At 39.8% G+C, this 24,764-nt stretch overlaps 1 protein-coding gene across 2 annotated transcripts in view; it reads left to right on the top strand.

Moving 5' to 3' along the window:
• EMC10 (ER membrane protein complex subunit 10) overlaps nt 1–24,764 on the top strand; it is a 1,014,047-nt gene that overhangs the window by 782,096 nt on the left and 207,187 nt on the right. Inside the window, exon 7 of one of the 2 annotated variants that reach the window (XM_044059487.1) lies at nt 16,387–16,473. The exons of the other annotated variant lie outside the window; for it this stretch is intronic. Within the exon in view, the coding sequence (XP_043915422.1) occupies nt 16,387–16,470 (84 nt within the window). The 3' untranslated portion in view covers nt 16,471–16,473. The remainder of the gene's footprint in view (nt 1–16,386; nt 16,474–24,764) is intronic. 2 annotated transcript variants of the gene reach the window in all.

The raw sequence follows: 24,764 nt of genomic DNA, 5'->3' as shown, positions 1-24,764 counted from the left end.
CATGGTCGTAGCTCATAAGAAAAGTTCGGATGATATCCATATGTATTGATCCATGAGATATGAACAAAGCACTGAAAAGACTTCATCATCTAATGTGTAGTCTAAGAAGTCGCTGTTCTTATGCCAAATGCCACTGTTTTTTGCTGTCTTAGATACAGAGAGCTCATTTTGGCAAATTTTGCTTGACAAAAAAAGTCCTCATTGCTAACCACTTTCAGTACTCCATTTGGCAGGTGCAGAATTTTGAGAATGCCACTTGGGATAAATTCTGCAATGAAGTCTTCCAGTGTGCAAGGGAGCAAATTTTTCTGGTTATCCATGTGCTATTATAGTAGATGGTATTCTAGTAGGCAGTAATGATGAAGCTGAGCAATATAGAAACCTCAAGAAAGTTCTGGAAAGAGCATGTGAAGTGAATCCTAAGCTGAATCCTCAGAAGTGCAAATGCATGCTATGAGAAGTTACTTATGTTGGTGATTTATTTACCAGTTCAGGCTTATGACCAGATCCTTCCAAGCAAACTGCTGTTCTTGAGATGCCAGCTTCAGACAGTGTTCAAGCCCTACAACATTTTCTTGGCATGGTTAACTACCTAGGCAAGTTCATTCTAGACTTGAGCCATCTTTCAGCACTGTTTAGAGAGTTGATGCGCAAAGATGTATCTTGGTCATAGTCAGAACAACACCAGAGAGCATTTGATATCTTCAAACAGAATTGCCTGTCCACCAACTCTCAGATACTATGATGTTCACAAACCAGTCACTCTTTCCTTGTGATGCTTTCAAATTTGGTCTTGGTGCATTCTTCAAGAGGGTTGACCAGTAGCCTATGCATCCAGAACTCTAACCCAAACTGAAATGGAGTATGCACAGATAAAAAGCTCTTGGCAATTATGTTTGCATGTTCAAAGTTCCATGATTATCTTTATGGTAGACCTATCCATATTGAAACAGATCACCAACCACTAGTCACTATTTTGAGAAAGCCTATGCATACAGCTCCTGCCAGATTGCAATGCATGATGCTCAAATTGCAAAAGTATAATTTCAATCTTGTCTACACAAAAGGCAAACTTCTCTGTCTTGCTGATACATTATCCAGATCACCCAGAGACACCACTGAATGACATGAAAATGAGAAACTTGATTTTGAAGTTATGGAAGTGAGAAATTTTTCTTCCATGCATTTCGATGAGGTTAGAAGTCATACAGCTTCAGATCCAGTTTTTCAGAAGCTCAACCACATTATCAGTTGAAGATGGCCATGAAAGCAGTCTTGCTTACCAGTAGACCTGCAACCTTAATTTCCTTACAGAGATGAGATTTTGTCTGACAATATCGTTGTGAAAGGTCCAGAAGTGATTATTCCAAAATCCTTGCAACAAGAGTATATTACTGTTTTGCATCATGGCCACCCAGGAGCAGATTTTACCAAAAGACGGATGAGAGGATTAGTATTTTGGCCTTCTATGTCAAGGGACATTGAAAGAGTACTTTCATCTTGTTCTGTATGTAATAGTTTTAGCCAAATCAACATAACCACTTCAACCAAACCAGATTCCTGAACTACCCTGTTCGACAGTAGCTACAGACATTTTCGAGTGGAATGGTCAACATTATTTGGTGTTAGTAGACTCTTATTCAGATTGGTTTGATTTTGACCTATTTCCTAATCTAGCATCCAGTGCTGTCATTACTAAGATGAAGCATTATTTTGCAGTCCATGGTAGTCCACACAAAGTTATTTCTGACAATGGTGTACAGTTTATAAGCCAGCAGTTCAAAATATTTGCTGAAGAGTGGGACTTTATTCATGTTACAAGTAGCCCTGAGTATCCAGTCAAATGGTTTAGCAGAATGTGCAGTTCAAAGTGTGAAACAATTACTAGAGAATTCAAAATGAGACAGTAGTTTTCTTGAGTCTCAGAAATATTCCTCTTGATAAACATCTTGGCTCACCTCCACCGAGACTTCTGTCGAGACAAACCAGAACCACACTACCAATTAACAGTAAACTATTGTTTCCATGTGTCAAGAACAGTTCAAGTGAAAGCCCATCTGTTGAAGAAGTGCTTATCCCAGAAGTCCTATTATAAGTCCAGCAAACCACAAGGTCCATTACGAGAAGAGATAGTGATGATGCAGATGTCCAAGGGTTTTGATCAGATTGGAGTCGTGAAAAATGTATGTCCAGTGCTGAGGTCATACATTGTGGAGTCACAAGGAGTAGAGTTTAGGTGGAATAGGAAACATTTGGTCCTGGTGTCTGAGTCTGTGTTTGCAGTATCATACCTGTGAGAAAGACTCTAGATCTCAGTGAGTTATCCAGCGTTCCAGAAGGCGTTCCAGTAAATATCCCTGTTCCTGAGATGAATCCCAAAACTCCAGAATCTGTTTGTTCACCAATAACTGTCCCTGTTGCCAAACTCAGTTATGATTGCTATATCTCTAGATCAGGTCGCATTTCCAGACCATGTTCCAGGTACATGGCAACTTGGACATAAGCATTGTGTCTTTCTTATTATCTGTATAATTGCATGTCTTTTCTAAATGTCATTTTATCGTGGGAAGTTCATTAAAGAGGGAGGATGTAGATCAATATGTATGTATACTTTTAAGAAGCTTTCCATGGGCTTGCACATGTGTATAAATGCTGAGCATGCCTGACTGCAGTTTTGTAGTAAACTCTTGAGATGTAAGCATGCATGTCTGTGTAGTCTGTCATTTAATCGGTTTGTTTATAATTTGTACTGCTACTGGCCATCCTGATGTGTTTCTGTGTACTAAAGCATATAAACGAACTACCATGCCTGTTCATCTTCAGTTGTATACCAAGACCAGCGATACAGTGCTTGCTTTGGATTTCTCTGCCATGACCCCATCAGAGGCCGGCATGGATCTGAACTCTCACACATCCTTAAAGGCTTTTTCAGCATCTGCACTGGACATTAAGGGAGAACCTCAGCTGATTACTTCTAATTGGCTGAGGGGGAGGGGGATTCCTCAGATTTTAGTGAAGGAGGAGATCTCCGGCCACCTCATCAGAGGTCAGACCATATCAGCATAAAAGAGATGAGAACCTTGCTATTGGCTCTGCAAGCTTTTATTTATTTATTTAACATTTGTTAACCGGGAAAGTCTGACTTGGAACAAAGCCAATTTTCAGAGTAGGTCTGGGGAGAAATGCTCCAGACGCATGTCTTTGTGATGCGGGAGGAAACCGGAGCACCCAGAGGGAAACCCACACAAACCCCAGCTGAGAATCGAACTGGAGAACCTCTTGCTGTGAGGCAACAACGCCACTGTTGCACCACTACGCCGTCCACTGCATTTATTCACTTTTCCTTCTAGGCCCCCTCGAAGTCTTCACAGACAATACCACTGTGACGTGGTATGTCAACAAGCGGGGAGTCCAAGGTCCTATCTTCTTTTAAATTAGCTCTTCAGGTCTGGGATCTACCTGTTAAGTAGCAAGTGACCAGTTGATTTACATTCCTTCAGCGCACAGTCTAGTGGCAGACTCATATGAGCAGGTCCACAACACAGGCTCACGAATGGATGCTTCAGAGAATTTTGTTTCTGGACATAGTCCATCAGTGGGGGGGGGGTTCCTCGGGTAGATATTTTTACCTCAAACAGATAGCTTCCTCTATTCTGTTCCAGAGATGTTCTTTGTGTTTCACTGTTGCAGTCATCACACTTGGGCTATCTGCCAGGGATAAACCTCAGTCGGCCCGAATACCAGAGGTTTAGTATTTCTGCGTCGGTTGCTGTCGCTTCAGGACTGCCATCAGGTCGTCAGTGGTATAAAAACAGGCAGCCGATGCCATTACATCAGTCTTTCTTGCCGAGGAGCCCAAAGCAGAAGCAGTTCGCACGTGTGCCGGTCGGCCACTACTTTAGTTTTCGTTTCCAAAATTGAATCATCTTGAAGTCTTCTAAAGCTAAGTACCCCATTGAGGATCCTTTTTTCTTGCTCTAACCGATGTCAGAAAATGTTAACAATTGTCTCACCTGTGGAAAGCAAATACCACACCAAGATTTCCATTCTTACTGTCACCTGTTTAGGCCCAGACCACAACGTACCTCGCTGCCAGTTTTGTGCTTTGTTCAATGCCTGAATTATTCATCATCGGGCCCCTGTTATAGCTAAATACTTTTGTTCTCAATATCCGTATTCAGAAATAGCTTCGGTAAGCCATCCAATTACCGATCTTCTGTAAAAACATAAGGCTAAAGACAGAGACAAACAGCACAGGTCCAAAACTGCCGATGACGCTTCCGTTAAGCTAGTCTCCAGTTCGCTGGTACTCAGTGAGGTGCTTTTGCAGCCCCTGATGCCCGTTTCGATGGATTTGCAGGCAGCTACCGAGACCAGTTCGGAGTCCAGTATGCCGCGAGACTCTTCTTTGACTATGGAACCTGCGGATGTCTCTGTCTTGGATGGGACCGGAGCCGCTGTGCAGGCACTGGCTTCTGAGGAAGTTCTTCACACTACCGATATTCAACACAAACCGATGACTTCATTCACGGTTTCAGTTCTTTCTAAAACTACTGTGTTTATAAGGCCAAGACAACGAGCTACGCCTAAAAAAAAGGCTACCCAAACTCAAGCGCTTGCTTCCTTGCCAAAATCACAGATGCTTAAAATGGCAGAAGACCTGATCATGCTGATTATTGGAAGCCAGTCTTCCCCTGCTAAAAGAAAAAGAGACTTGTCCCCAGCAGCTTTATCTGACCAAGAGTCAGACGAGACTGAGGTTTCTGATTATGAAGACATGCCCTTATCTGCCTATGAGGATTCAAATGCAAAGGAATCAATTCCTTCTGCCTCCCCTCCAGAGAATTTTTCTTTTGGTGAAACCCTACATACTTTGAGAGAGCATTTCCATTGGGAATGGCAAGATTATCCTCAGTCCAAAAAGAGACTCTGGGACTTTTTAGACTTACCACAACACAGACCCTTAGCTGTCCCTCCTGTTCTGGATGGTGTCTTTATGGAGTCCAATCTAACTCCTGATACTTTACCGCCTGCTCCCAGGAAACCTGACGGGTACTACAGAGTCTCTGACTCGCACAAATTTCTTTTCAAAAATCCTACTGCTGACCCAGAGGTTATCTCCCAAGGACCTAAAGGAATAAAAGCAACTAGAGCTAAGAATCCCACCCCTCGGACAGGGATTCACGAGCTTTAGACAGACTGGGTAAAAATGTATATACCTCTGCAACTCTTGCCATTAGACCATTAAATTGTCAGTTCCACATGCTGAAGTACCAGCAACATACTATGGAACTTATTAAGCAAAAATTATCTACCTTCCCTGACTGTGCAGAAAATAAAGAATTACAGGAGCTTATGCACTCTGCAAGCCAAGTCAGCAAGCATACCCTGCAATGTGGGTTTGATGCCCTAGAAGCATCTTGCAGGGCAGCAGCCACAGGTTTTGTACTTAAAGGCATGCCTGGCTTAAGAAGCAGACCTTGCCAGACCATGTCAAATCAAAATTATTGGACGCACCTCTGAACAAGGACAATCTTTTTGGCACCAAAGCAAAAGAGGTTTTAAAAAAGATGGAAGAAAAAGCTAAGTCAATGCAGACAGTCAAAGATTTTTTGCAAGTGCAGCCTCCAAGATACAGTAGGCATTGCCCCTCAAAACTTTGGTCCTTTCAAGCCCCCTCAAGGCCACCTCAAACTAGAACTAGGGGAAACAGACCCTCCAGACTACAGTCTCAGAGTATGCAGAGATCTAAGCAGTGGAGTACCTCCACTTCTAAAACAGGGAGTGCTAAGCCACCCCCCTTATGGAAAGAATTCACAATGACTTCTCAACTCCTCTCCTCACCTCTGCCCAATTGCTCGTGCCACTAGGAGGAAAACTTGCCCACCATGTAAAAAACTGGACATCCACCACCAATGATCGATGAGTCCTCAACATAGTATCCCAGGGGTACAAATTTTATTTTCACATGCTGTCAACCCCAAAAGGGTTCCCAGACCTTCCTACAAACCAGTGGGCAGTGGCACAAAACCATGTTCAGTCCCTGCTCTCCATAAGGGCAATTCAGCCTGTTCCTGCAAAACAGATAGGCCAAGGTTTTTATTCCAGACTTTTCCTGGTACCCAGAAAAGAGAGCACTTGGCCCCCAATCTTATATCTATCCATTCTAAACACCTTCCTGGTGGTACCAGCATTCAGAATGGTCACCCTACAGCAGCTTCTCCCTATGCTGTCAAAAGATGCCTGGTCAGCCACTCTAGATCTAAAGGAGGTCTATCTGCACATCCCAATCAGGGACTCCTGCAGGAAATATCTACATTTCAGGGCAGGACCTATGCATTATCAGTTCTCTGCACTTCCCTTTGGCTTATCCACTGCTCCCAGAGTTTTCACAAAATGCCTGGCTCCAGCCATTGCCTATTGCAGACAGAGAAATATTCAGGAAAAGCTGTTGCAGTACCTGACATTTGTAAAGGACCTTCTAACCTCCCTGGGGTACACTATCAACGAAAAGAAATCCAAACTTGTCCCCAGTTAAAATATTGTATTCCTGGGAGCAAGCTTGGACACAGCATCCCAGATAGGTTTATTTTTCTGGAGTAAGATATGCTATCTGGCAGGCTACTTCTCTCAAATGGCCAACAGAACCCAGTTATCTGCAAAAAAAATCCTGCAAGCTCTAGGGTTCATGGCCTCCTGCATTCTACTAATTCCATATGCCAGACTGCATATGAGGAAACTCCAATGGTACTTAGTCTTTGGTGCCAACATTCTCAGAACCTGGAAATTGTCATACCTATGATAAATGAAGACCGCATAATAAAAAACAGGAATAATTTATTCTAGCGCCTCGGTGTTGCCACCTTCATGGAATAAAAAAAATTGCAAAAAAACTACTACTTTTATACTCTGTCCTTAATTACATTTCATTAATCAATTAAACAACAAATAATTAACTCTTTAAAGCAAACATTTCCAATTCAATTCATTATTTAAACCTTTGGGAATTAATGTATTATATTTTCCTCTGGTGGGCAGCAGCATGCAACCACAAAAGGGGCTTCCCTTTACTTAACCCCACGCCGCCCAGACCCTAACCACAGACGCATCAGAATGTGCCTGGGGTGCACATCTGGATGGCAGGTGCATTCAGGGCAATTGGAGCCCAAATCAAATTCATCTGCATATCAACGAAAAGGAGATGATAGCTGTTCAGCATGCTCTGACAGCTTTCAGATCCGTACTCTCTCGGGGGCCTCTACTAATCAAAACCAAGAACACCACAGTGATGTGATACATCAACAAGCAGGGGGGGAACCCACTCTTTCCCACTCTGCAGGCTAGCCATGACCCTCTGGAAAATGGCCTCAGCCATGCATCCTCAATTCCTGCCAGGCAAACAAAACTCTCTGGCAGACATCTTAAACAGAAATCTCCTAGACCCACATGAGTGGCAATTAAACCACAACACCTTCAGCCTTGTGACCGAGGAATGGGGTACCCCTAAGGGGGACCTATTTGCCTCCCCCTACAACTACCAGCTTATCAAATAATGCACCAGGGAAACTCACAGCAAGGCCTGGAAAGTGGGTGCCCTATCATTTCAGTGGGCAAACCTCTCAATCTATGCTTTTCCCCCTCTACCTCTTCTTACAAGAGTATTACTCAAGATAAGGGAGGAAAGACCAAGGGCAATCCTGATTGCCCCAGACTGGCAACGCCAACACTGGTACCCACTACTGCGCAGTCTGTCACTGTTGCCTCCATGGCACCTCCCACAGATCCCAACTCTCCTGACTCAGCAGGAGGGAAAGTTCTTGCATCCGCAGTATGCCAGGCTGCAAAGTTCAGGGTCTGCAATTGTATCCGCAATTGCAGACCCTGAACCTTGCAGCCTGGCTTATTCCTTGACTTCTCCTCCAGTGGCCAGCCTAAGCAAGCAGGTACTTGATGTCATACGTGAAGCCAGACAACCCAGTACTAGAAAATCCTGTCCTGACAACTGGAAAAGGTATTGTTCCTGGGTCCAGATTACATGAGCGGACCCAGCACAGCCCTCCTTACCTCTCATCCTGGATTATTAGCAGACCTACTCCACAGGAGCCTATCCTTCTCTTCCATTAAGATCCATGCCTCTGCCATCTCTGCTCATTACAGCACTGAGCCACCTCTCTTCTCTCACCCTCTCATCAAGCAGTTCCTGAGAGGGGCCAACAACTTAAGGCCACCAAGAAGTGCCCCTACCCCTGCTTGGGACCTTAACTTTGTGTTGGAAAAGCTCACGGTACCCCCTTTGTGCCTGCAGCATCAGCAGAGTTAAAGTTCCTCTCTTGGAAAACAGCCTTGCTTCTGGCCATCACTTCAGCCAGAAGAGTGTCGGAGCTACAAGCACTTATGTCTGTGGAACCCTTCATTATTTTTCATGCTGACAGGGTTTCCCTCAGGACTAACCAAACTTTCATGCCTAAAGTGGTGTCCAGTGTGGCTCTCAACCAATTTATCCATTTGCCCACCTTTTTCCCTAATCCTCAAAATAAGGGGGAAAGGATCCTGCACTCTTTAGATTTGCACAGACAGCTCAGTTTCTACCTTGATAGGACTAAGCACTTTAGGAAATCTGACCAGTTACTTAGTTAGCTTTGCACCAGGGGCAGAGGGCAAGGCCATATCAAAGCAAACCATCTCCAAATGGATAGCACACTGTATCCATTTCTGTTACAAACACCATGGGAAACCATCCCCTCGGGAGTCAGAGCACATTTCACTAGGGCAACTTCAGCCTCTACAGCCTTTCTCAGAGGAGTCCCTACCAGAGACGTTCTAGAAGCTGCAACTTGGAGTTCTGTTCATACCTTCACCAAGCATTACCACCTGCCTATCTTTTCCAAATCCAGGGCAGGCTTTGCAACCACAGTCCTGCAGGGTATACTAGCCAGCCCCAACTCTTCTTGACTGCCTTCATCCATTCTTCAGCTTTGGGAATCAACCCAAGTGTAATGACTGCAACAGTGAAACACAGAGAACCTAGTACAGTAGTGTACACTTGCCATAAATGTAGATGTTTGAGTGTATTCGCTGTTGCAGTCCTGGTTTCCCACCTTCCAGCCCCCTTGCATCTCTCTCTCTCTCTCTCTCTATATATATATATATACATATATATATATATATATATATATATATATATATATATATATATCTTCCTCACTCCTTACAGGACTAGTGGTATTTACTTTTTACTGGTGGGTTTTTTCCACCATAACTTAGCTCCCTATTTGGGGTCTCCTAACATTTGGGGCAAGAAAAACTGATGTAATGGCGTCAGCTGCTTGTTTTTATACCACTGACGACCTGATGTCAGTCCTGAAGCGACAGCAACTGAAGCAGAATTATAAGCCTCTGGTATTCGGGCCGACTTGAGGGCTACCCATGGCAGGATAATCCAAGTGTGATGATTGCAACAGTGAATGCACTCAAACATCTACATTTATGGTAAGTGTACACAACTGTACTTTCCAAATCCTCTAACTTGGAAAGTGAATGCCCTGTCTTTTGTTTCTGTATGCCTCCCCTAATTTCCTGTTATAACAGGATCAGGCAGGACTCTCCCAAAATCTTGTTGGTGACTCCTTTTTGGCCAGCCACCATTGGTTCCTCCCTTCTTTCTCACTTGGCCAGGGGCAGTTACCATAAGTTACCCACCTGGTGGATCTTCTCACACAAAACAAGGGATCTCTGATCCATCCTCACATGTCCATTCTTCAAATGACACTGAGTGATAGGGTGTTGATTCCTTTTAGGCACCTCTTTTTTGAGGATGTGCTCCAGGTTCTGCAGGAGGCCAGGAAACCCACTACCAGAAAATGATATACGCCCAAAAGAAAACGATTTTCTGTCTGCTATCTCTCTTGCCATCAGGATCCCCTCTCTGTGGAGGTTCCTGTGACTCTCACTCATTTGTATGATCTGCTGCATGCTGGGTTGGCATATTCTTCAATTAAAATTCACCTGTCAACAATTTTTGGTTGTCGCCCTTGAATCCTCCTCTGGCCTCTTGGTTTGAGGTTATGCAATTTATTAAAAACTTCCTTCATATCACGCCTGACAGAAAGCCTATTCCTCCTACTTGAGTCTTCGAATTTATACTTGAAAAATTAACTCAGGCTCTTTTTAACAGAAAGACACAAATGACCCACACGCCAAGTTAGCTATCCAAAATATAATAATATTCAGTATGACATGACATAATTATTACAAAAACAAAACACCCAAGGGTGAATATGATAAACATAGCATACTGATTTCGGCATTAAGCCTTCATCAGTACAATAACCTCAGTCATCATTATCACATTAAATACTGCTCCCTTAACTACTGTTGGTTATTACAATTGCTCATTAAGACCTGGTGCAAATAAAGCACCCAATTTAATAATCCACATTTGCACTTTACGATTCAACAATGCATGCCATGCAACCTTATTGTTCCTATTTAAACAAATTTTACAAATAATAATAAAAGTGAATGAATTTCGCTGAAGCGTGCTTCATTGTGTGTTTATATAAAGGATTGGTAGTTTTGGCACGTGTAATGTCACTCAAGTGTTCCAATATTCTGAATTTTAAAGGACAGGATGTTTATCCCACATAAAATGCTGAACATGTACAGGTGGCCAGGTATATTACCTAGTCAGTAGTGACATTTCCATAGACCAAGATATCAAAAACTTAAGTATTCTGTGGTGTAAAATGTTTGTCTTTCCAAACAAACTTAGAAAGACTGCAGTGCCCACTTGGATAACAACCTGTCACTAATTGACCATCCAAACTTATTTGATTCATGCCCCTGTCCTTATTCCCACTTTTTTTATAATGGTTAAACTAACCTGCCATCGTTTTGTCTTTGCTGAATGAAAAAAGACATTTTGGGGGTATCCATTCCCTTAACCTGTCACCCATTGACTGATATCCCAATGTTTAGGTACTAAATTCATAAAAAACGATATATTATTAACAAAATTGGTAATAAATCTAAGTGGCTGTCTGACATTGTTTCTAACCCGGTATTGTAATGTTGATCTATGCACTGTATTTACAGATGTAAAAACCTTTTTAACTATATTTAATGGATGCCCTCTATTACAAAATCAATGAAGAAGGTCATGTTCCTGTTCTTGCAATTCCTTTTGAGATTAACATATTCTGCTAAGTCTAAGAAATTGTCACTTAGGAGTATTATCAATAATATATCATGGATGATAACTAGTAGTGTGCAGTAATATGTTAAATTGTGGATATTTCCTAAAAATACAACTTCGTAGAGTCCCATCACTCAACACCATAACTTGTACAACCAACAAATTAACTGTAAAGTGAATATCCTACTTGTTTTCATTTAAATAATCCAGAAATTCTTGTAAATAAACAAAATCTGACCTCCAGACCAGCCAGCAGTCATCCACATATCTTCGCCAAATATATGTATCGTGAATTTGTGAACATACATGTACCAATAACGGTTTAAGATATGTAGTCAAATAAGCAGAAGGAGGTTCTGTTAATGATCCCTTACCCAAAACAATCAGTCTGCTAGGGGGCTGCTTAAGATTCTTATGAATTCTTGCCTAGCTGGATCTGGAACAGTCAAATGATGTACTGTCTCTTTAGAAATAAACCCCCCTCATATGCTGTTCGTAAGAAATAGTATCTTTCTTAGATACTAATGTAGAGTCTAAATGCATCTGCTGATAAAATCGGTGCTCTGAAATTTGACTTACGGGCTCATTAAAATACATATCCCAGTCACTAATGACCACTGCTCCCCCTTTGTCTGCCCTGTTAATGACTACTTGTTCTTACTAGAAGGGACGGACATAAACGTGGGGGTAGCAAGTTTAGAAACACTGTTACAAATGATGGTACCAAAATAAATGATCAGAATGTGCACAGTATTTTTTCTGTACAATTTTCACATGCAGAAATTGAACTGTTGAATAAAGAGCTGTGGTTTATACCCAGTTATTTTGTAACTGAAAATATCTTTGCACAGGATATCATTTCTTTTTGTAGAACATTAAATCTCAGACTGTATTTTGATCAGCAGTCACCTGCAGATCTGGATCACAATGAATTTAGATTTAGACCATTCTCTTTTATGTCCTCTCCCAATAAGAATGTTGCAGTTTTTCAGTATCAACTGTTGAGAGATTTACATTTCATGTATAATTCTAATAGGTATAGAAATTGGGATAATTTGTCAGGGTTACAGTGCAAGCTTTACATAAATTGAGTAAGAACAAGTAGTTCGTCATCAATAGGGCAGACAAGGGGGGAGCAGTGGTCATTACTGACTGGGGTATGTATTTTAATGAGGCTGTAAGTTAACTTTCAGACCACCAATTTTATCAGCAGATGCATTTAGATCCTACATTAGTATTTAAGAAAGATACTGACTATTTCTTACGAACAGCATATGAGGAGGGTATTATTTCTAAAGAAGACAGTACATCATCTGATGGTTCCAGATCCAGCTAGGCAAAAATTCTATATGTTACCCAAAATCCATAAAAATCTTAAGAAGCCCCCTGGCAGACCAATTGTTTTGGGTAAGGGATCATTAACAGAACCTCTTTCTGCTTATTTGACTAGAAATCTTAAACCGTTATTGGTATATATACGCTCATGAATTCAAGATACAACAGAATTTCTTAATATTGTGGAAGATATGCAGATTGAACGTGGTTGGCTGTTGTGCACCCTTAATGTGTCTGCCCTCTATACTAATATTTCCCACTGGGCGGGACTTTTGGCACTGGAATTTTGGTTGAATTTGTCATCTTTATATAGACCTGGATTCAACACTTTTTTTTACTTTGTTTAACAGAGCATGTGTTGACTAAAAATGTTTTCTTTTTTAGAGATCAGTGCTATTTACAACTGAAGAAGGGTACTGCCATGGTGAGCTTCATTTGCACCAATATATGCTGATCTTTTCATGGGTTATATTGTGAAGAACAGATCATAAATGATTGTTCTCACGATATATTTTTGGATTCAGTGGATGTTTGGCAAAGATATTTGAATGATTGCTGGCTGGTCTGGAGGTTAGACTTTTTTATATACAAGAATTTGTGGATTATTTAAATAAAAATAAGTGGGGTATTCACTTTATGGTTAATTTTCATTCAACTTGTATTACCTTTTTGGATGTACAAGTTATGGTGTTGAGTGATGGGACTCTACAAAATTCTATTTTTAGGAAATATCCACAATTTAATAGATTATTGCACACAACTAGTTGTCATCTATGACATATTGATAATATTCCTAAGTCACAATTTCTTAGACTTTTTTCATCTTAAAAGGAACTGCAAGAACAGGAACAAGACCTTGTTTGTAGGTTTTGTAATAGAGGGTATCCATTAAATATAGTTAAGGCTTTTACATCTGTAAATATAGTGCATAGATCAACATTACTTCAATACCGGGTTAGAAACAAGGTCAGACAACCGCTTAGATTTATTACCAATTTTGGTAATAATACATCGCTTTTTATGAATTTAGTGCATAAACATTGGGATATTTTGTAAATGGATGACAATTAAGGGAATTAATACCCCCAAAATGTCTTTTTTCATATAGGAAAGGCAAAACGATGGCAGGTTGGTTTAACCATTATAAAAAAAATGGGAATAAGTATAGGGGCATGAATCAAGTAAGTCTGGATGATTGATTAGTGACAGGTTGTTATCCATGTGGCCACTGCAGTCATTGTAAGTTTGTTCGGAAAGACAAACGTTTTACATCACAGAATACTTCACAAGTTTTTGATATCTTGATGTATGAAATTTGAAGTACTGACTGGGTAATATACCCGGCCACCTGTACGTTTTCAGCATATTATGTGGGATAAACATCCCGTCCTTTAAATTTCAGAATATCGGAACACTTGAGTGACATTAGATGTGCCAAATCTACCAATGCTTTATATAAACACACAATGAAGCATGCTTCAGTGAAATTCACTTATATCTAATGTGATAATGATGTCTGAGGTTATTGCACTGATGAAGGCTTAATGCCAAAACTGGTATGCTATGTTTATCATATTCACCCTTGGGTGTTTTCTTTTTGTAATAATTATGTCATGTCATATTGAATAATAATATATTTTGTAGAGCTGACTTAGAGTGCAGGCTGTTTGTGTCTTTATGTTGTTTTCTTGGCCCTGCACTGTTCCATACTTGCATGGGTGTGTGTATTCTTATCAGGCTCTTTTTAAGCTTGCTTTCTTAGCTTCCTTGCAACATTATACTTGGAAGACTGTTCTTCCTTTGGCTGTTACTTCAGCCAAGAGAGTGTCTGAACTTCAGGCTCTCATGGCTATTCCTCCTTTATTAGTTTTTTTTACAGAAAGAAGGTGTCTTTTCAGACTAATCTTTTTATGCCCGAGGTGGTCAAAGATTTGTTCCTTAATAAGTCTATTCACTTTCTTTCCTTTTTCCCTTCTCTAGAGCCTCCCAGTGAGAAGGTTCTTTACATCTTAGATCTACATAGACTACTCCAGTATTATTTAGGTAAAACAAAAGTAATTTGTAAGTCTGAGCAGCTTTGTTTTTATTTATCCCAGGACTTTGGATTTAGCTGTTTCCAAGCAAACCATCTCCTCCTGGATTTCTAAGGCCATTTCCTTTTGTTATTCTTTTCATAGCAGAAGCCTTTCATCTGTAAAGGTACATTCTTCTAGGGTTACTGCCTCCTCTGGTGCCTTTTTATCAAGGGTTTGGGCACCAATTCCATTCTTGAGGCTTGATATTTCGTCCTCTGTTCATACTTTCACTAAGCATTACAAATTGCATGTTATTTCCAGGGCCTGGGCAGGTTTTGCCAGGGATATTCTGCATGGGCTCTTCTGTACCTTCTTCCTCCCAGTCTTGTTAGCTGTTGTACTCTCCCTTATGTAAAAAATGCTGCAATAGTGACATGGAAAGACACATAGTACAGTTGTGTAAATTCGTAGCATAACAGTAGATGTCCTTCTTTTCAGGACCCTACATTCTCTAAACATTCACAGACACTAAGATTTTATCTGGACAAAACCAAATTGATTGGAAAATTTGAACAACTGTTTCTCATTGTTGGAGTCAAAACTGGTTAAACCAGTATCTAAGCAAAACATTGCAAGCTGGCTCTCTAAAGCCATCTCTTTTTGTTATTCTGTGTATGGCAAATCCTTCTCCACATGCCCTCAAGCTTTTTCTTCTGGTGCAGCAGCATCCTCAAGGGCTTTTTAGAAAGAGGTGGATACCAGGGCCATACTATAAGCTGTCACCTAATCCTCTCTAAATCCCTTCACTAACCATTACAGGATTGCAGCCTTTGCTAGGTCCACAGCTGCCTTCAGTAGGTCAGTCCTTTCTGGCCTTGGATGGCTGTACTACTTATTAGCTAATCTCCTTTATGTTCCCTTCAGCTTTGGGAATCACCCACTAGTTAGCAGTACTGCAACAGTGATTATCAGGACATAGAACAGTAGTGTACAAACTTAACATAATAGTAGATGTCCTGCTGATCATTGTTGCAGTGCTCCTCACTGTGCTTCCCCTGCTTATTTCTGCTAACACTGTTCAATCTTCTTTTGTACCTACTCTATGGACAGTACACTAGAACAAGGGGAATTTCTGGCCAATTCATTCTTCACCCCTCCTACTTGCCACTTGTTTCTCATTTGTTTTCAGTCTGCTGGCTCGGAGATAGTATGAGGAATTACGCTCATACATCTGCCTATATATACATCTATGCTTGCAAGCTGAGGTCATGGGTTGGACATACGATCCTGGGAAGGTAAAGCTTTGCTACCCCAGCCAGATAGCAGTAATGATAACCCATTAGTTAGGAATACTGCAAAAATGATCAGTAGAACATTCTGTTACACAACTGTACTTTCCAGCTCTGCTATACTTGAAAGTTCCAAAGTCAGACTGGTGAGTTTATCTAATTAAGTGTAAAAAAAAAAAAAAAAAAAATTAAGCACGTTGGGAAATCCCTCTGAAGAACAGTATTAGTATGGTAAGTACATTTTTTCTGTGTTGTCAAATTGGAAGGTGGGTTCTGTTTATGCTAGTGCTTCTAGTAAGAAAGTAACTGTTAAGCATAAATGATAGTAATTGTAATCCTGTTAAGATATTTTTACTATAACTAGGAATAATTGCAGTTGTAATGGTGAGTAAAGATTAAATTCTCCCTGCACTGATAAGTGCAGGGCCTGTCTACAGACCAGGAGAAGAGAGACTTGCTTGAAAATGAGGATCGATTCTGTAGTAATGTTATTATACAGTGGTGTGTGTACTTTAATCTTGATGATGACAAACTGGTTTTTCTTTTCCTGCAGTGGCATTTAATTCTGGGAGGGGCCGTGTTTCTAATGGTCTCCAACTCTGTGAAAGTTCCCAGGGAGCCAGGACCACAAAACTGAGACGTAAATTCTTATCCTGCACTTTAATTCTTGACCTTTATGACATATGGGCAAAGCATTCTTACTGTAATCTGAACAAAGTGCAAATGACCGGGCATGTCTCTGTGTGTCTCTGTGTGTCTGTGAGTGTCTGTGAGTGTCTGTGAGTGCCTGTGTGTGTGTGTGTGTGTACCTGAATACAATGTTTGACTGGGTTACATAGAGACTGAGTGACTGTGTGCCTGCATATGTATTGTATTTTTTCTGTATGTGTTGTTCATCTGTTTTTGTGCATTTTGCACTGTAACATGTAAGCATGTTAAGTCTGTCTTGAATTCAGACTACTAATGGTCTGTTTATGTATCTCTCTTCTAAAGTAGTATGACCCAAAGCACAGTACAGTGTGCATCTTTTTGCCAAGACAACATGCTTAGCAGAGCAACTGTTATAACTTGTTTAAAGGAAGATTAGACAAAATGAATTTTTTTCATGGTCTTGTCATTTGCCCTTTGTTCTTTGCCCATTTCACTCACTCATACTCATATTTCTTAAATAACCAATATATTTTGTAAACTGAAAATCTGATAACCAGTCTTACTGTTCTTAATCTTCTCTGTCAAGATCATTTTCTCTGACCTAACATTTAAAATCCCAGTAAGTTGTTAGGGGACAGATTAGAGCTCCTGAATAGAAACAACATTGCTGTTTGATAACAGCTAGCAGATGTTCAAAGTTTGTGCTTTGCTGAAGGTGGTAAGCAAACCAAAAATAAACGTGTGTGTGTATACTCACACATACATACACACAAGCATTTGTACCTGTGTGTGTGTGTGTGTGTGTATATATGTATATATATATATATATATATATATATATATATGTGTGTGTATATATATATATATATATATATATATATATATATATATATATATATATATACATACATACACACATATGTGTGTACGTTTAATTATATTTATTTATATATATATATATATATATATATATATATATATATATATATATAGATAGATATGTGTGTGTGTGTGTGTGTGGGTGGGTGGGTACAAATTGTATATTATTACACGGTATATTTTTTCCACCTGTACCTTAGTGGTAATGTCAGCAGTAATCAGTTAGGAAACTGCCTTACTTAGTGGTTAAAACTGGAGCATTATAAATAACCAGCATTCTGCAGAATTGATCCCCCCCCCCCCCCACAGCTGCATTCCTTGTGACTGCCAAATTACTCAACTGTCCTGTGCTCTCCTGAACATTTCTACCTTATAGCCATTATCAAGTCATCAGAACTGTGTGTGCTGATTCTCTAGCTAAGAGGTTTAATGATTTGAATTCATTCTGTTTAAACGTGTTATTCTACAATTATTCCTTTTAAAATTGTGATGCTAAAAGAGCATTGTATTTGTTAAAAAAAAAAAAAAAAAAAAAAAAAAAAGACTTGTATAATAGGCAGTGTGCAGTATTGATCACATAGTCACCAAAAGTCATGTTTAGCTGCTAACAAAAAATGGAAGACTGACTGCCCTTCCCGATTCCTTTTCATAACAAGAGGAATATTAAAAGCAGCTCAGCAACTGAATGTCGGCATGCTGATACAAATGGACTCTTACACTATCAGGGCAAAATAAGTGAACTGGAGCATTGAGAAACGCAAAGCCATGTAATCTGTGAAGCAGCTTTTCTAGCCTAGACATCAAAAGTACAGCAGGAATTTTCCAGGTAAATCTTGCTAATTATATCATAAGCAGTTCAAGAATAAGTTAGGTAGAGGAAAAAGGAAATGTTTAAGAAAGAATGGCAAGCAAAACCTAAATAGAAGTTTGTGGGCTTTCAGTACTGTGCGTTCCCGAAGTAACAGCTGTGACACAGCTGGGCTGCCTTCTCTCTCCCTACCTCTTAAGCCCACCACATCCTAACCCTCTTACCCTTCTCTTATACCCTCCTTCAGAAAAAGTTGGAAGGCATTTATCCTTATTTTTTCAGAACTGGAAAAATGTTACTCAAGACCATTGGGTCCTCATTAATCTACAGCAGAGCTGCAAACTGCATATTCAAAAATTCCAACTGCAGAGAAATTTACCATATTCCAGAAGGCCAACTGAATCTGGTACTTTCTGCTCTGAGAGAGATGCTAGAGGAAGGAGCCATAGAAAGAGTATTCGGAGAATAGAAAAAAAAAAGAGGCTTTTTCTACAGACTGTTCCTTGTGCCAAGAAAACAAAGCACATGGAAACCTGTAATGGATTTATCTAAACAGTTCCTAATCATTCCAAAATTGAAAATGTTAATGCTCCAAAGGCGTCTACTGCTATCCTTGCAAGCTTTCATGGTCACTTTAGACCTAATCTCCACATCCCTGTTACAAAAAAAAAAAAAAAAAAATGAAAACATTTCTAATGTTTTCAGCAGTGGGGAGACTTCATTGTTCTTTGGCTTCTCTGTTATATTCAGAGTCTTTAACAGATGCCTGGCTCCTTCTGCAGCATTCTTATATACCTTTACCTGGGGGACTGTCTTATTCAAGCAGATTATAGGGGACCATGCAATGCTCTGGAATTTACTCTCAGTTGTTTCAGGGGACCTGGGCCTCTCAGCCAGTATAAAGAAGTCCAACATTACTCCCACAACAATCCTGGTTTGCCTGGTCATATTTAAGCATGAACCAACAGAGAGCCTTCCTTTCAGAAGACGAGGCTTTTTTCTGATCCTGTACTTTCCAAATATTTTATTTTATTTTATTGTAATTTGTTAGGTATAGCATTTATCACAATGGACCATTTCAGACTCAACCTGAGTGTACAAAACAAAGTCAAACAAGAGAGCACAGCTTAAAAAAACATGAAAGCACTGAAAAAGAATACAGAAACCAACAAAGTTGTATAAGTTTAAAACAGCATAATATAAAGTAGGCATTAATAAAGTGCACAATTTATAACGTAATGTTTCTAGAAGTTTGCCATGGTAAAAAGATTCCCATCAGTTGTAAAGAGAAGGTGATAGCAGTTCATCAATGTAATGGCTAGGTCATTGATCTTAATTTAATAACAATCCTCACAAACTGCTGCCATCAAATTCCTTTTCTATTCTTGGTTGCAGGGCAAATATCAAGTGATGCACCTTTTGTGTCTCCTAATTCATAGTATTGCTTGGTATGCAATTAGCCATTGTCTGTAGAATATACTTCATGAGAATGCAGTATCAAACAGGCAGTTTCTCAGAGTACTAGGCTAAATTGCTTCTTACAGACTGAACTTCCAGATAACAAGATTTAACCCTTCCTCCTCTTCATCAGGGAAGAGATTCTGTGTTTGCTAGGACAGCTTCCAATCAATGTGTGACTGTGGTTTAAAGCACCCTAGCTCATGCTGACCCTCAAAATAGACTCCTCAGATCTATCCAGGGGGTCCCATGTGGGCACACTTCAAGTCCAGGGGATGTGGATTCAAAGCATGAAGGAAAAGCATGTAAATGTGGAAAAAATGGTCATCATTCTTACATTGAAAGCCTTCAGCAGAAAAATTCACCAAAGAGGCAGCAACTGGGAACAAAATCTGTTAAATGGTGCTTCCGGTACTTCGGCAAACAGCCTTCAAGGATTCCATGGCCCACCTAACGGGGACAGTAAGCATGGAGTACCTGTCAGACATAGACATTGACAAAACTGGCCTTTCTTTGTGCATCTTTAAAGGCTCATGCCTGAGCCATCTCAGCCTGTCTGTCTAAGGACCTGGTTTCATACTCGAGGCTTTCAGTCAAACAGCTCATAAAAGGAGTCTGACATCAGGCTTTGATGTGTAAGGAACATTTGTTAGTCTTCCTTTCGCACCATTCTCTCTTTTGTGCATGAAGTGGAAACATATGTATCCCTGAAACAAGCCTTTAGTTTGCCTCTTCTGTTTTCTAACCATCAAAACAAAGGAGAAAAAAAATCCTTCATTCCCTATCTATGCAACAGCAGCTGAAATTTTACTTACACAAGACTAAAGAATTCTGAAAGACAGGCCAATTGTTTTTCTAGCAAACCAAAAGACATGAACCAGCCAACAAACACTTTTCAAATGGCTTGCACATTGCATTTCTTACTGGTGTTCTGCTCATGGTAAGCCTGTTCCTAGGTATGTGAAAACCCATCCTTCTACCTGGTCCTCAGTCCATGCATTCTCCAGGCATTGTAATCTGGAAGGGGTGGGTGCTTTCACAGCTAGGACTAGGCTCTATGGAATATGTTTATGAACTCTTTTTTTTTCCACTTTTTCCTTTCCAGGTATTGTGAACCTCAAAAGAGGATAAGGCTTCCTCTCCACCCCAAGAATGTTGTAAAGCATCACACAAACTTACTGCCTCCACTGTCAGCTATGTGGTCAACATTCCAGAGTTTTCAGATATGTAGCCTGTTTGCAGAAAGTCCTTATCCTTGTTTGCATTTGTTGCTGCTGGTGTTTCTTGCCATTGATAATTGCAGCTGTCTGGAGCTAAGGTCATTGATTGTCTTGGGTAAAGGAAACAAATACCACACAGAAATGTTCATAGTTTTTGTGTTTTTGGCCTGGGTGTAGAGCACACTGTGCACAGCTGTCCCCAGTGTGCTTTGTTTAATCAAAGGACCATAAAGCACAGAGTAGAATCTCTCCAGGGATACTTAACACTGAAGAGGAGGCTTGTCTGGTACCAGTCTGCTATGTCATTCTTCAGCTCTGCCTCTGACTTCCATCACAGAAAGTCTTTAGAGAAGCACCTGGAGGTGAAGAGAATCAGGAAGGTTGAAGGCAGTACCTCAGAGTCTGACAGCCCTTCTTTCTCAGTCACCAATGTTGAGGTGCCCTTGCAGCCCCCGTATCCAGCATTGTTTTTTCTGAGGTCTCTGGTGTGACCCCCTGGGAGGTCACCACATCATTAGCTGCTAGTGTATCCCTGGACCTTGAGGTCTGTCATCCACATTATCATCAGCACAGAGTAGGGCGGTAGTGTTGGAAGTGAATTCATCCATAAGTCTTGGTGGACTCCTTCACATGATGGGCCCTATTTTTACAAAATTCTCACCAAGACAAAACTGATATATAATCTGCATTTTTGTATATTACGGAGAAAGGTATGCGAACAAATAATAATGAAGAATGGGTGCATAGGTCCCTGGATAAAAAAGTGCCCACTCCTGGTGTACACATTGGTGCCAAGACCAGAAAAAAGAATTGTAGAATCCTCAGAACATAAAAACATTCCTACCCCCATTGAAGAAGTAAGTAGTAGTCCACAAAAGAAATGACAGGCCAAGCTAGAGGCATTAAAGTGCACTGTTGAGAATAAGAATTATTGGTTAATGTGTTTATTATACATACAAAAAGCAGACTTTCCAAAAAGATATTATGTAGCAAGAGTAAAGGGGAAATTGAAGGAAAGAAAAATACTTGCAAAAGAAAAACTGTTAAGAGCTACATATTATAATTTGAAATTCTTAATTGAGCAAATCAGAGTAAAATTTTGGCTAAATGGATAAATACTGGGCCACCTGGAAAAGGCGGTGGCAGAGGAACTGCAACAATTTAAAAAACAAAACAGTTGGTTATTGAAAGGCATAAAAAAAACATTGACATGGGAAAGAAAAGGAAACCTGGTATGGTACAATATTTATGGAAAGAAGAAAGCCAAACTAATCAGCACAAATAAGCAAGCAATAATGCCCAGCAATGTGTGTGTTGCTGTGTAAATAACACATGCCCCAGGGGTATTCTGAGGCCTGACAGTGCAGAAGAGGGCCTCTGTACCCCTTGAAGGGCATTATTTACACAACAACACACACCTGGAGGGCATTATTGCACCTGTTAAATTGTTTTGTATTTTTTTGGTGTGTGTAAGTGTGTGTGTGTGTGTGTGTGTGTGTCTGTGTGTGTGTGTGTATATATATATATATATATATACACACACACACACATACACGTTTATTGGTATTTTTGATGTAAAATAGTTCCTCCACCTAATGTTTCAAATTTGGTGTAGTATATGTAAAAGTTGTTGGAGGAAGTATTTTACATCCAAAATATAGGTTTGATGTCTGCACACACATACTTTCATGCACAGAAACATTCAGAAGCAATGCACCTTTAAAAACAATTAAAAACAATTAAAATCAGTTAGTAATGCCTGCCATTAAAAGTTTCTTATCTCCACACCTCTGAACTGCCCAGATTTTCAAAGAATGTTCAGTTTTACCTTTTTTTGGTCTGTTCCTTATACATTTTGTGGTTTGCTGGCAAATTATTGGGGACTGAAATCAATAAATAATGACATACATTTCGGTTTCAGACTTCATTTCCTTCAGAAAATGCATGCTAACACAAATCCTGTTATTCTCGCAACCTTCTAATTTTATGAGAGTAGTAATTAAAATCTGTCCCTGTTTTTCAGCCTTTGTTCCCCCATTATTTTAGGCTTTATCCAGATTTTTTGAGCTAAGAGGTTGAGAGGTGAGCGTACTTTTAGTTTTAAATAACTGCTGCAGCCACTGATTGATTGATCTCTCTCACACACTTTTACTTTCATGCACACAAGCATGCATGCACTCACAAGCAAACAGAAACATACACACACTTTTCTATATTTTTTTAGTTATGTTTCTTTTAATTTACAATGTCTAAACAGCAAAAATCAAGTGTAAAATAATGGCATCTTTTAACTTTCTTACAGTCTGAGCTCCACTTCAGCTGCCATGAACTGGTGGGCTTGTTTTTCAGCAGGCATTACCTGTACATCAACACCCTGCTGGAGAACATTCATGCAAGGTCACCCATTCTCTAATGCATCTTAAGAAATTTGAAGACATATACAGACAGATATCTGGATATGGTAAATTTTACAATAAATAAATAAGATCACAAAGGTTAACAGACTTGTGCGAAAGTCCGGTTTAAATTGCACAGTAAGGGGAAATAGCAGGAGACTTGACAGCAAAGAAGGTATTCTCAGTCCAGAAAAAAAAATCTAAGGGATGAAGTTCTTGATTTAACAAAGATAGACAGAAATATGCTAGATGAATTAAATAGTTTATAGAAAGTAAATAAGACCCCAAATGTTAAAAGTTGTAAAACAGATAAACACAGTAACTGAAACTATTACAGTTTCATGTGATACAACAGAAATAAACATGCTACAATGCTGTGCAGCTAGACAAATAACAGATAATGCTCCTGCAAAAATGTTGAGGGAAGAGAACAAGTAGAATGCCAGCATGGAAGCATTGCATAAAAAAAGCTATCAAGCAACAAATGCAAGAAGTATGAAGTATCACTATCAGAAGAATACAGAAATTATTCGAAAGATAGATGTGGTAAAAGTAATGCATGATATTAAAACAGACTGGGATTTTTATCATACAATATTTTCAATCATAAACTAAAAATATCAGCACAGGCATAAAAACTTAGACATGCAGATACATATAAAGGAAAATGACATATAAAGCAATTAATTGAGGACCCAAAACAGGTGACACAGAACCCAAAACAGAGAATTAGGAAACAAAGCAAAACAATAAAAGCACCACCAAAAAGAAGGAACGGGTGCATTTTGGAGAAGCAATTATGAGGACCCTATTGAACATAACAGATAGTGAATTAATAGATGAGTTAAAACCAATAATAAGAAGCTCTAATATAGAGATTATGATATAGGAGGAAGTAACAGTCAAAGACATTGAGACAAAATTAAGAAAACCTCCTAAATGTAAAACCTCACATTCAGAAACAGTGTCTAACTTCTGAGTAAAGATGTTAACATCTTTGCACAAAAATTTGACCCAGAGTAGAACTTACTTGAATGCTCACCCTGAACAGACACTAACTTGCTTGACAATAGGGAAAAACATGCTCCTTCTTAAGAGTAAACCTGCAAACCATCCTGTGAACTAGAGACCAGTAGCTTGCCTTCTGACAGTATATAAATTGTGTATTAAAATGTATTTATTGCAGTTTAATAATCAGGTAAACTGATGCAGACAGAGTTTATAGCCATCTAGAAAAAAAATTCAGCTGTGTCAGCAGAACAAAATGGTAATAAAAGAAAGACTTCTGGTATGGCAGCTTAGTGTAAACACTAGATGTTCTTCGTCTCACATTGCTGCAGTCATAACCTGTGGGTAGTCCGCTGTCCTCGGTCGGCCCGAATACCAAAGTGTTAGGCTGGCGTCGGTCATGGTCGCTCAGATCTGACGTCAGTACGCAGTAGTACTAAAGCGCATGACCGACGCCATATCCTCAGTCTTTCTTGCCGCATGGTCCGAAGCAGAAGCAGCGTTTGCAAGT

The sequence above is a fragment of the Protopterus annectens genome, chromosome 17.part0 (genome assembly GCF_019279795.1).
Source record: "Protopterus annectens isolate FY-2018-M chromosome 17.part0, PAN1.0, whole genome shotgun sequence".
NCBI classification, from domain to species: Eukaryota; Metazoa; Chordata; order Ceratodontiformes; family Protopteridae; genus Protopterus; species Protopterus annectens.
This window is presented reverse-complemented; position numbering and strand designations above follow the sequence as displayed.